Source organism: Rhodamnia argentea, chromosome 3 (assembly GCF_020921035.1).
Source record: "Rhodamnia argentea isolate NSW1041297 chromosome 3, ASM2092103v1, whole genome shotgun sequence".
Classification (NCBI taxonomy): Eukaryota; Viridiplantae; Streptophyta; class Magnoliopsida; order Myrtales; family Myrtaceae; genus Rhodamnia; species Rhodamnia argentea.
This window is the reverse complement of record NC_063152.1, coordinates 15,261,583-15,272,882: the sequence shown is the minus strand read 5'-3', so window position 1 is coordinate 15,272,882 and position 11,300 is coordinate 15,261,583. Positions and strand designations below refer to the sequence as shown.

Genomic DNA, 11,300 nt, shown 5'->3' with positions numbered 1-11,300 from the left:
CCTCGTTACTCGACATACCATAGTCGCTTCCGGATCAATTCTTATCCACAAAAGATCTCTAATTCCACCAACGACATCACGTCTCAAAGATCAATTGCCTATGTTCTAGCATATTCTTCAAGTTGAGTCGTTGACAAACCATAATCATAGTCATATAATCCAACCGACCCTTCACTCAAAAGCAATCCTCTATTAGCCTCAACCACATGTACAACCTCAAAATCCATACTTATGGCTTCTCAATTTCCTGCTTGCTCACTTATAAACCTCAATAATATCATCACCCAAGTTTACCAATAAAACAAAACGATACAAGAACCATTAGAATACAATACAAGTTCAAGCCTATAATCCTCAAGATTCAGAAATCAATGCCTTATCCTAAGGGTCCCAGTATCTAATCGTCCCCCAAGTCATCACTCCTTATTACTCCAAGTCTCAATCTCATTTGATCGAGCTGACCTTGCTCTGATACCACTCCAAACGGGGATGTCACGACCCGAACCCCGCGAGCTTGTCGACATCCCACCCGGCCACACTTATGTACGGTTCTCCAGGATCCAAAGGCCAACAAATTCATGCGGAAGCAAAAACAAATCCCCGTACAGAAACAATTAACATCACGATGACTTGGGACGATAAAAACAAACTTATATGCATATCCACATGTTCTACACAATTTTCCAAACCTAGGGCTTCGGGGGCCACTGTACAAACCCGTGACCACCTATAGAAAAAAGGTATGTGGTCGAAGCCCGTTACACAACCAAAATACAACACTCTACAAAACTAAGAGGCCAACTATCCTATGCCTCGTCCTCGCTATTTCAAGCGGCTACTCAGCATCCGTAGGCTCCACAACTTCTCCATCTTCTCCTGGCACCATGACCTCGGGAATACTGAACCTTTGAGGTGGGTCATTCATACTTGTGGCGGAGGGTCCGAAAAACAACGAACCCACGACGGGGTGAGATAAAATCTCAGTAAGCTAGCCCCTAATCCTATATTAGGGCTCTAGTGCCTCCGACACATTTTCAATGAACAATTTCCAACAACTCTTCTTTCTTACTAAAAATTCCACAATTTAATTCCAGAAAATTCCATTCTTTCTCCAAAAATTCCCACACCTTCTCAAATATTCTACGTTACTCCCGTTTCGGCGTTCCACGCCTCGCTCCGACAATAAAATATTCTACGTGCTCCAGGGCCCGTGTTTAACGCACCAGGCCATAATATAAATATCCACATTACTCCGAAAATTTCCACGCTACTCCAGAATATTCCACGTTACTCCAAAATATTCCACGTTACTCTAGAAATATTCCACACTACTCCAAAATATTCCACGTTACTCCAAAAATATTCCACGTCACTCCGGAATATTCCACGTTATTCCACCGCCATCATATATTCATAACGTTGAGCCTCGGACCTTTATGGAACACGGCTCTATATATATACTAGGGTCTCGAGACACAAAGGAATACGACCCACAAATCTCGGTCTCGGACACATAGGAACACGACCGGATTAAGTCTCGGACAATTAGTCGAACACGACTCACTTTGGTCTCGGACGACTTAATTGAACACGAATTTCATACTTTCTCGGTCTCGAGACAATCGGACGAATACGGCTCACGTTGGCCTCGGACTGACTTGATTGAATATGACCATCACATTTCCTCGGTCTCGGACAATCGACGAATACGGCTCACTTTGGCCTCGCACTGACTTGATTGAATACGACCATCACATTTCCTCGGTCTCGGTCAATCGGACGAATACGGCTCACTTTGGCCTCGGACGACTTGATTGAATACGACCATCACATTTCCTCGCTCTCGGACAATCGACGAATACGGCTCACTTTGGCCTCGTACGACTTGATTGAATATGACCATCATATTTCCTCGGTCTCGCACAATCGACGAATACGGCTCACTTTGGCCTCGCACGACTTGATTGAATACGACCATCACATTTCCTCGAATCGTTCGGGATCACGTGATTCACTCACGTTAGAGAATTAATAATTCGGGATCACCCGATCAATTTATGCTACCATAGTATCCAATCCACGCCATGCGACCATATTATGCTAACGTAGCAATTTATAAATCACGTGCCATTAAAATTATACTAACGTGGAAATTTATCACGGCCAAACAATAATAATTTTCTAACATATAATTAATTTACAACCATAGTACTATACTATAATAATGTCACATTAATAAGCACCGTGGCATAACGACTTTATGTCACATAAAAGTAACTCTAGTTAATATATAAACTAACCATGGTTCAAAAATTAACTAGAGTCAAATACTAACCTAACCATGATTAAATACTAGCATAAAGTAACTATAGTTAGGCATAAAGTAACCATAGTTAAACTTTGACCAACAATTATCTTCTTGACTTTACTATTCATGCAAGAACAAGCTTTCTCTCTCCTCCAAATATTCATTCTCGGCCAAGGCATAAAAATGGCCAAAAACAACCAATTTTTCACCCAAATCTACCAAATCTCAAGTCCATTAGCATCCTAGATACCTAATATAAGGTTAGGGACCAACTTACCACTATTTTAGCAAGTTTTCCGGCGAGAAACCGAGAAAAATTTTGACCCTAATCCGGCGGCTCCGGCAACTCCTCTTTACCAGCCTTTAACCCACGAAAATCCGGCGACTCCGAGTAGCTTACGGCGATAGTCGAGCTCCGGCGGTTCAAGGCGACACCGGCGGTTGTTTGAAGAATTTTCAATGAGGGAGAGAATGAGCAAGGGTGAGTTTGGCCAAGAGAGGGAGTGAGCTAGAGAGAGAAAGGGTTCTTGAAAAATGAAGAAGAAGAAGGCCAAAATAATTAATATAGGTTAAAATAATTATTGGGTGGGATATTTTGGTGTCTTGAAAGTCAAGAGGTACAAATTGGTGATTTTCTCCACCAAAAATAGTCAAAATTCGGCCAAGGGGTAAAATGGCCAAAATACCCTTCGTTCCAAGTTAAAAATGGGGTATTTTTCGAGGGCAAATGGGTCCTTTCCCATATCCAGTCCAAATCTACTTTTCCCGAACCTCTTTGGGGTGAACTGCGAAGGAATTGCACTCGGGATGAGGAAACGTCCAAAATTTTTATCTACTGAAACCCCCGAAGGTCCGACGTCAAATTCCGAAGCTCGATTCGCGATCAATCTCGATCAATAGAATTTTCAGCATATCTCAAACTAACGGGCGGCTTTTAGGAGTTACGCGTATCGACCCGTGATTAAAATCACGTTTAAGAATTACTCGAGCCATGGCGACCTTGGTTGTCATTCAATTGCGAGGGTCAATCACTAGTCCCGATGGTCGCGATCGTTAGAAAATAATTCGGGGACGTTCGGAACCCATACGAGGTCGGACGGAATCACCCGTGCTCCAAGCGTAGGGTATTATCCAAATCGTTCCCTAATCATTCTAGGATCGGCCTATATTGGTCCAGAATATTCCCTCGACAATTTTCATGGCCAAAGAGTCAATCCAGGATCAAGTTCTTAGGTCCACGTACTTGATTTTCCTAGCTAGCCATTCCCATTTGGTTAGTCTGCTCGAGAGGGATCAACTCCGAGTGAGATTAGACTGAAATACATCAATGAGACCTTTCATTTATTCAAAGCTTCGAAAGTGGGTCGGAATTCAGAATGTCACACTTTATACTCATATTTTTTTCTCCTAGCAAATAACAAGACTTATCCGCTAGGCAGAGCTTGCTTTGGACAGCCTTGAAGTTCAAGTTGAGTAAGAGACTGATTTTCAGTAAGCAGGCGCATTTTAGATATGTTACTTTATTTTCTAATTAAGATAATTCGTATTTCCATGATTTCACAGTGTGCTTACTTATATTATACCTTGATTGGACAGCTGTGTGATTTTTGAGGAAGGGCACCTTATTGCAGCAAGAAGAAACAGGACTAATGAGACACAGAAAGTATGTGTATCATTGCTTGTCTACCCCTTTCTATGGATTTTGGCCGACAGCACTTTGTTGTTGTTCTGAATTGATAGTAAGGAGAATGCTCTTCAAACAATGTCCACACCCTGACATTGAGGAGCAGAGAGAGTTTTCCATGCTTCACGCATAAGATCATGTCTTAGACTCTTAGTGTTGTGGGTATTTGAAGAAAGAAGTGAAATTTTCCGGATACGGTGTATCGATGATTCTGTCTTGGAGACAGTGGCTCTTCCAATAGGATCATGATATCATGCAGTTGGCTTTGGTGAAAATCCTGTCCTTAGGATATAGGGATCTTCCTCACTTAGTCTACATACTAAGCAGAGAATGGACACAATTGAAGCCTTGAAAGAGTAGTCAACATGGAGCAGATACGAAAGAGGCAATTTGAAGAGGGAATAGGCGAGTTATGGTTGTGTTGCTATTATTTGCTTCGGTTAACTATTTGTTATTTGCATTACTATAGCTCTCCTTTCGACACCGAGGAAGAAGGAAATGACGGTGAGAGATGCAGCGATTCAAAGATAAACTATTGGACTCCAACGTTAAGCAGGAGTAACAGGAAAAAAGAAAACATGAAGGAGAAAACATTTTTTATGAAATGCATTTCCTAAATTTATGTTGAAACTACACTTGGAGCAAAACTTTCGATCTGACAAGCTCCTAAGGTTGGTATGCTTTGCTTATGTTTCTCCTTGCGATTTCCTAGGCAAGAAGACGTGCAGAAATGGAAGCTCACTGATCTTCTTCTTGAACGGAGGCGGAGGACTGGACTTCCGTCTGCAGAAGTTGCAGAGAAATTTTCAGCATGCTCCCTTTATGTTTCATGTGAAGTCCGCATATTGTGTGCCGCAGCATTATCGATCATTGGTACATTTGTTGGTTTTCATACTGAAATTAAATTTAGTTTTTGTAAAGTTTTGTTTGCTCATAAATGTTTGGATGACTGTTAGCCAATTTTCAGTATAAAAGGAAGTATATTATGGCTGTGCAAATGATAAATTTGGAGTCTATTGCATTGAAGTAGCTCCGGGGCATGCATTAGATCAGTTTCTGAACTTGTCCGATTCTGATTTTTTGTTACTTTCCAACTCTCACGGACAGATTTTCCTTAAATCAATCACCAAATGACCCGCTTCCTCTTTTCCCTCCCTCCTTTTTTCATCCCTGACCAGCTCATTAATCTTTTCAAACTCCAGATCGCCTTGTTTGCTCTGTGTTTTGGTCATCAACCACGGTTCCTCTGTGAGTGTTTGGCCATGTTTCATTTTCGAGTAATCCAATTCTCTTGACCGCATTTTGCTCCTTCAAAATCCCTCTTCAAAAAATGGGTTTTTTTTTTTTTTCCGTAACAGTCCGCTCTCTTGGCCGGCCTTGACTCATCTGATCCTCATCTTCAATTTTTTTATCAGAACTTCCACAATTCTTGCATTCGAGATCCAACTTGCTCGACTTATATTTAACTCCACAGCAAGGAGTTAGGACTGATCCCACTATCTTGGAATCATATCCAATCCCGCAGTGTTGAAGCCGGGTCCAATGGCGCTATCATGAAATTCAGGCCAACTCCCACGATTCTTGAGTTTTGAATTCTAGTTCATCTCGCATGTCAAGCCATCCATCGGCCGATCCAAAATGAAGATGTTCATAGCCGAGCCCCCTGTTTAATTCGATGCGAACATGCTTCGTTTAATTCAAATGCATTAAATGTCCCCATTATCTAAATATAGAGATATAATAAAAGTTCGAGTTTAGGACTAAGATAAGCAAATATTTCTATTAAGGGATCCAATCGCACCACATCGGCGAGCTCGATTCTTAATTTTCTCATAAAATAAATGGAAAAAAAATATCCCAGAAGTATCAAAATGACTAGCCATTTCGTGGAAGCCAGCAGAGTTTTTCCACTAGCGAGCCTATGACCAGATGACGAGAATCCACCACCCCAAAGCTGTTTCTCCACTACTTTTGTCGGCCACAAACATGCTTGTGTCCGTCAGAGAATCCCAATAACGCGTTGGTGAAGATAAGTCCATGTGTTCACACCTATTGACTTGTCCTGGTCAATATTTGAGCGCCATCTTTTTCCAAAGTTCTATAGAGTAGGCCAGTCCAAAAGAGATAACTTCGTTGAGAGCAATTCAACATAATGACTTACTATTGACTGTTCGCAGCTCGAGACTCACATGCTTGAATCTTGCTGTGCAAAGTCGGTATGGCGTTTATTTTAGCCTCATTTCATATCGGGGAAATTTCGCTTTTTCTATTTTTTCAAATCTGATGTGTAAAGGGAGACTACATAAATATAAAGAGGTATTTAGGACTTGTTGTCAAGCGATGTGGAACCATACTTCAATAGTGTTCATGAGCTCCACTTGTCGTTCGAAGCAGCTAGAAATAGCGAAGCTCAAAGAATGGGCGAAAAAGAGACAGATTCTTCAAGTTTCAAATTCAAAATTTTACCTCGTACACAAGCTTGAACATTACTTTTATCACCCAACAGGTGACTTTTCGTGGCAAATTATCCAAGGAAAGAACACTTATTTGCGGTAGCTAGCCACGACGCTTTGCTGCAAAAATGTCCTTGTGGGTCGTGGCTATGTCCCGATACTCGGCTCTCCAAGCTGAAGATACATAAAGGGAGAGCACCAAAGTGTCCATTTTGCACCGAGATAAAGATACCCCAAATTTTGCGAACGCCCCAACGAGGCTGGAACTCTTCCGACAGAGGATTCTAGCTTCTTGAGCACCGACGCAATTCAAGATGGATCGTCCTTGCAGAATGAGATCTCTACAGACTTTTAAAAACTCCACCAAAAGCAAATTGATTTCTCATCAATGATTTGATTATTTTAATTAAAGTCCCCACTAGAGTTAGGAGCCGAATAAAATGCGAGAGACTGCTTAGTTCTACGAACTAAAGATTCATAGATTCGGAGACTTGATTATGCAATAGAAATATAATTCTTGTTATGGTACCTTTTCTTTTATAAACGGTTTTGCATGCAATTTATTTATTTATTTATTTTGGTTTTCTAAGAAGAAATGGAAATCTAAATAATAATCAATTTATGGATACTCAAAAAATACAAATACAGATCCAATTAAATAATGGAAAAATAAAGTAAAAGATGAGGAAAGAAATAATTGGGATTGCATCAAGCCACATTATTTAATGCCCTGTTATTAAGTTCCGGGTTGGGACCCCCGTGAGCATGAGAAAAGAAATAACAGGAATGATATCCGGCCATATTATCTAATGCATCGTTATTAAGTTCCGAGACAAGATCCCTATGAGCTATGCATTGAAATTAATGTGCACTTAAGTAAATACTAAGTACGAGTTTCCTAATTTAGGTGACAAAGATCAATACCACACTAGATGAAGCTGGATTAATTATGAATTCTTAACTAATCTTGTGATGCAATAATCATCTAATATGCCATCTAGAAGTTTTATTGTGTATTTATGATTACTTTTGATCACCAATATGGTTTAATCTAACTAAGTTGCTCGTGAACAAAACAAGAGCTCATTGAATGGTTCTGAACTAAGTAAAGCTATATGCATGACCGAAACAGTAGAAAGATCAATTCTTTTTGGGTCGACGAAGGCGAAGGTAAAAGTAGCGTGAGAAACGGATCTTCCACACTTTCCAGTCTTGTCTGATTCTGATTTTCGGTTACCTTCCAACCATCACTCAAATCTTCCCTTTTGAATTCTCCAGCCACGAAAGCCATCCACCAGCCACCGAAAGCCCTCCAATCACCAAATGACCCACTTCATTCCTGGCCAGCTCATCAATCTTTTCAAACGAGTGTTTGACCATGTTTGATTTTTGTATAATCCAAAAATCCACTTCAAAAAAAGGAATGTCTTTTTCGTAAGAGTCCGCTCTCTTGGCCGGCCTTGACTCATCTAATCCTCATCTTCAAATTTTTCCACAATTCTTGCAATCGAGATCCAACTTGGCCGACTAATATCTAACTCCACAGCAAAGAGTTAGGACTAATTCCACTATCTTGGAATCATATCCAATCCTGCAATCTTGAAGACGGATCCAATGGCGCTATCGTGAAATTGAAGCCAACTCCCACGACTCTTGAGTTTTGAATTCTATTTCATCTCGCATGTCGAGCCATCCATCGGCCGATCCAAAATGAAGAAGTTCATAGCCGAGCCCCCTGTATAATTCAATGCGAACAAGCTTCGTTTAATTCAAATGCATTGAATGTATCCATTATTTGAATGCAGAAACGCAATAAAAGATTTGAATTTAGGACTAAGTTAAGCAAATATTTTTGTTAAAGGATCCAATCGCACCGCATTGACGAGCTTGATTCTTAATTTTCTCATGGAATAAAAGGAAAGACGTCACATAAGTATCAAAAATTGTGCACGACGCTTAATTTAATGCCAAAAGTTTCCATCGAATCACCTAATTAAGTACTAATTTTTTTGAAACACAATCACTTAAGTGACAATTCCGATCTACTTGACCGGAAATCCAATGTGACATTTTTTGCTAATATTTGAAGTCGACCTGGCCGCCAAAGGTCTAGTCAGCAATTAAAAAAAAAGCTAAAAGTTGAAAAAACATAATAAAAGATTAAAAAAAATGCAAATTTAATTAGATTTTAAAAAATAAAAAAGCTAAAAATTTCTTTAAAAAGGACATATATACTAGAGATCCCCAAAACTTATTATGAGAGTGCAATTGAGTCCTAAAATTTATAAAAAATGCCTTCAAGATTTAAAAATTGTCAAATTGATGCAATCGTCTTTAACTTCGTTAATTTATACTAATGAAAAAAATCGGTTTTTTTTTAACATTTTTTTTCGTCTATGTGGTAATGACAAGCTAAGACGACGTTAGCCGCGACCCCCACTCATTAGAAAATATTACTGTCATACGTATCATATGTCGTCTCAGTGGTCATGTGTTAAATTATTACTTGGTAACGAAGAGACAACTCAGAGGTGGGGGATAGTGATAGCCATTTCGAGGAAGCCAGCACCACCCCAAAGTTGTTTCTCCACTGCTTTTGTCGGCCACAGACAAGCTTCTGTCCATCAGAGAAGCTTCTGTCACGCTGACAGTCCGAATGACGCGGTGGAACGCGGTCTTCGACCAACAATAAGTCCATGCGTTCAGACCTTCACACCATTTTCCTAAGTACTAAAACGAGTCATGCATCTCTGTCCCCTTATTATAAATCCACAAGATCAGGTGGTGAACGAACAACCTGAAAACACTATCAAATCTTAAGCTAATAGTCGTTGCTGATCGTCCAACTCCACCATTGGCCAATGGCTTCTTCATCGAAACCCAAAAAGATTTACGACGTCTTCTTGAGTTTCAGAGGCAAGGATGTACGTCACAACTTCGTCGGCCATCTCTACGAAGCTTTACACCGGATTGGAATATACACTTTCCGGGATAGCGAGGAACTAAAAAAGGGATACAATATATCGACGCTTATGAAGGCCATCGAAGAGTCGTGCATCGCAATTATTGTTTTATCTGAGAATTACGCTTCGTCAGAATGGTGCCTGATAGAGATGGCGAAGATTATGGAGTGCAAGGAGCAAAACAACATCTCCATTCTACCAGTGTTTTATAAAGTGAATCCAAATGAAGTGAGAGGGGGCAGAAAGAGTTATAAGATTGCTATGGCTAAGCATGAGTCCAAGTTCGGGGAAGATTCAGAGAAAGTGAAGAAATGGAAAGAAGCTCTTCTTGACACCGGTAACTTGTCCGGGTGGCATTTGAATGATGGGTAAGTAGAGTGGAGTCTATATTTTTTAGGAAATAAATAGATCTACGGACACATGATTGTAACTGTATGTATAGATGCTTCATCTTATGATTCCTGAAAATTCTTAAGTTGCTAAGTTAGTAATTTCATGAAAGAATTGGTAAAATTAAGTATAGTTAAGAAAGATAAATAAAATTTGGCAAAAGGTAAGAAAATTTGATAGATAAAAGAAGAAATAAACTTGGGAAGTAACCCAAACGAAAATTGTTAACCTAAAATTAGTCGGTAACTTGATCGAAGAAAAATTGATAATTCAATAGAATAGAGGTCGACAATTAAAAAAAAAAAGTTAGTAAGTAAATCGAATGAGAGCTGGTAACTCGAACGTTAGAATTCTGCCTTTAGCTTTTGCTAAGCCACGCTTCATTTGGCTGAGGTCTGTAGCTCTTTCTTTTGGATCCTTGTTGCCCTCCTCAAAGTTTAATAAAAGTTTTAAACATTTTTTCTGTTGGCTATTTGAGGTCTTCACGTTTCATTTTGGTCTATTAATTCTATAGATTTTCAATTTTGGTCAGCCAAGTCCTAAATTTATCACAAGTCACATTTTGAGCTCGAAAAATCACATGTGGCTACCCATAGAACATACAACTTGGCTTTTTTTATTGTTGGCTGGTGATTGCTCGTTAGTTGCTTATCTCCAATTGCTAAAAACGATGGTACAACTTCTTTTTTCTTCTTTTGTTAGAGATGATGAGTCAAAGCTTATACAAGAAATTGTGAAGGAGATCTCGACAACTCACCTAGCCCGAACACCTTTACATGTTGCTGAGCATCCAGTTGGGATAGATTCCAGAGTGGTTAAGCTAAAATCAATGTTGAACCTCGAGTCTAAAGATGATGTTCTCATGGTGGGATTATGGGGACAGGGAGGCATAGGAAAGACAACTTTAGGGAAAGCCATTTATAATGATATTTTCAGACAATTTGAAGGTTCGAGTTTTCTGGCGGATGTTCGAGAAAATTCAAAAGATCGCAATGGTTTAGTTACTTTGCAAGAAAAATTACTAAACGATATATTATTACCTAAAGAAAGATTAGCGATGTCCAATGTCGCTAGAGGCATTAATCTAATACAACAAAGACTTCGTCATAAAAGAGTTCTTGTCATCCTTGATGACATGGATCACTTGAATCAATTACGTGCTTTAGCGTAAAGAGCCAATTGGTTTGGTAATGGGAGTAGGATCCTTGTTACTACAAGAGATAGTCATTTGCTGACTCCCAGGATAGATGAAGATCATGTGTATGAAGTTAAGGCACTGGATAACAGTGAAGCTCATGAGCTGCTTAGTAAGCATGCTTTTCCTCTACACCACAAATTAAAAATCGGGACAGATCTAGTGGATGGTGTTTTGGATCATGCTAAAGGCCTTCCTTTAGCACTTGAGGTGCTGGGTTCCTTCTTATGTGATAGAGGACAAGATGAATGGGAAAGTGTGCTAGACAACCTTTCTAAAATTCCTACAAAAGACATCAATGATGTGC

At 39.6% G+C, this 11,300-nt stretch overlaps 1 protein-coding gene across 1 annotated transcript; it reads left to right on the top strand.

Moving 5' to 3' along the window:
* Positions 1–9,477: 9,477 nt before the first annotated feature.
* Positions 9,478–10,918, top strand: LOC115731701 (TMV resistance protein N-like; the record flags this gene model as incomplete). The annotated part of the gene is made up of 2 exons (XM_048275574.1): positions 9,478–9,776; positions 10,501–10,918. Coding segments are annotated over exons 1-2 (717 nt in total), but the record flags the coding sequence as incomplete, so codon positions are not given.
* Between the last annotated feature and the right edge of the window lie 382 nt (positions 10,919–11,300).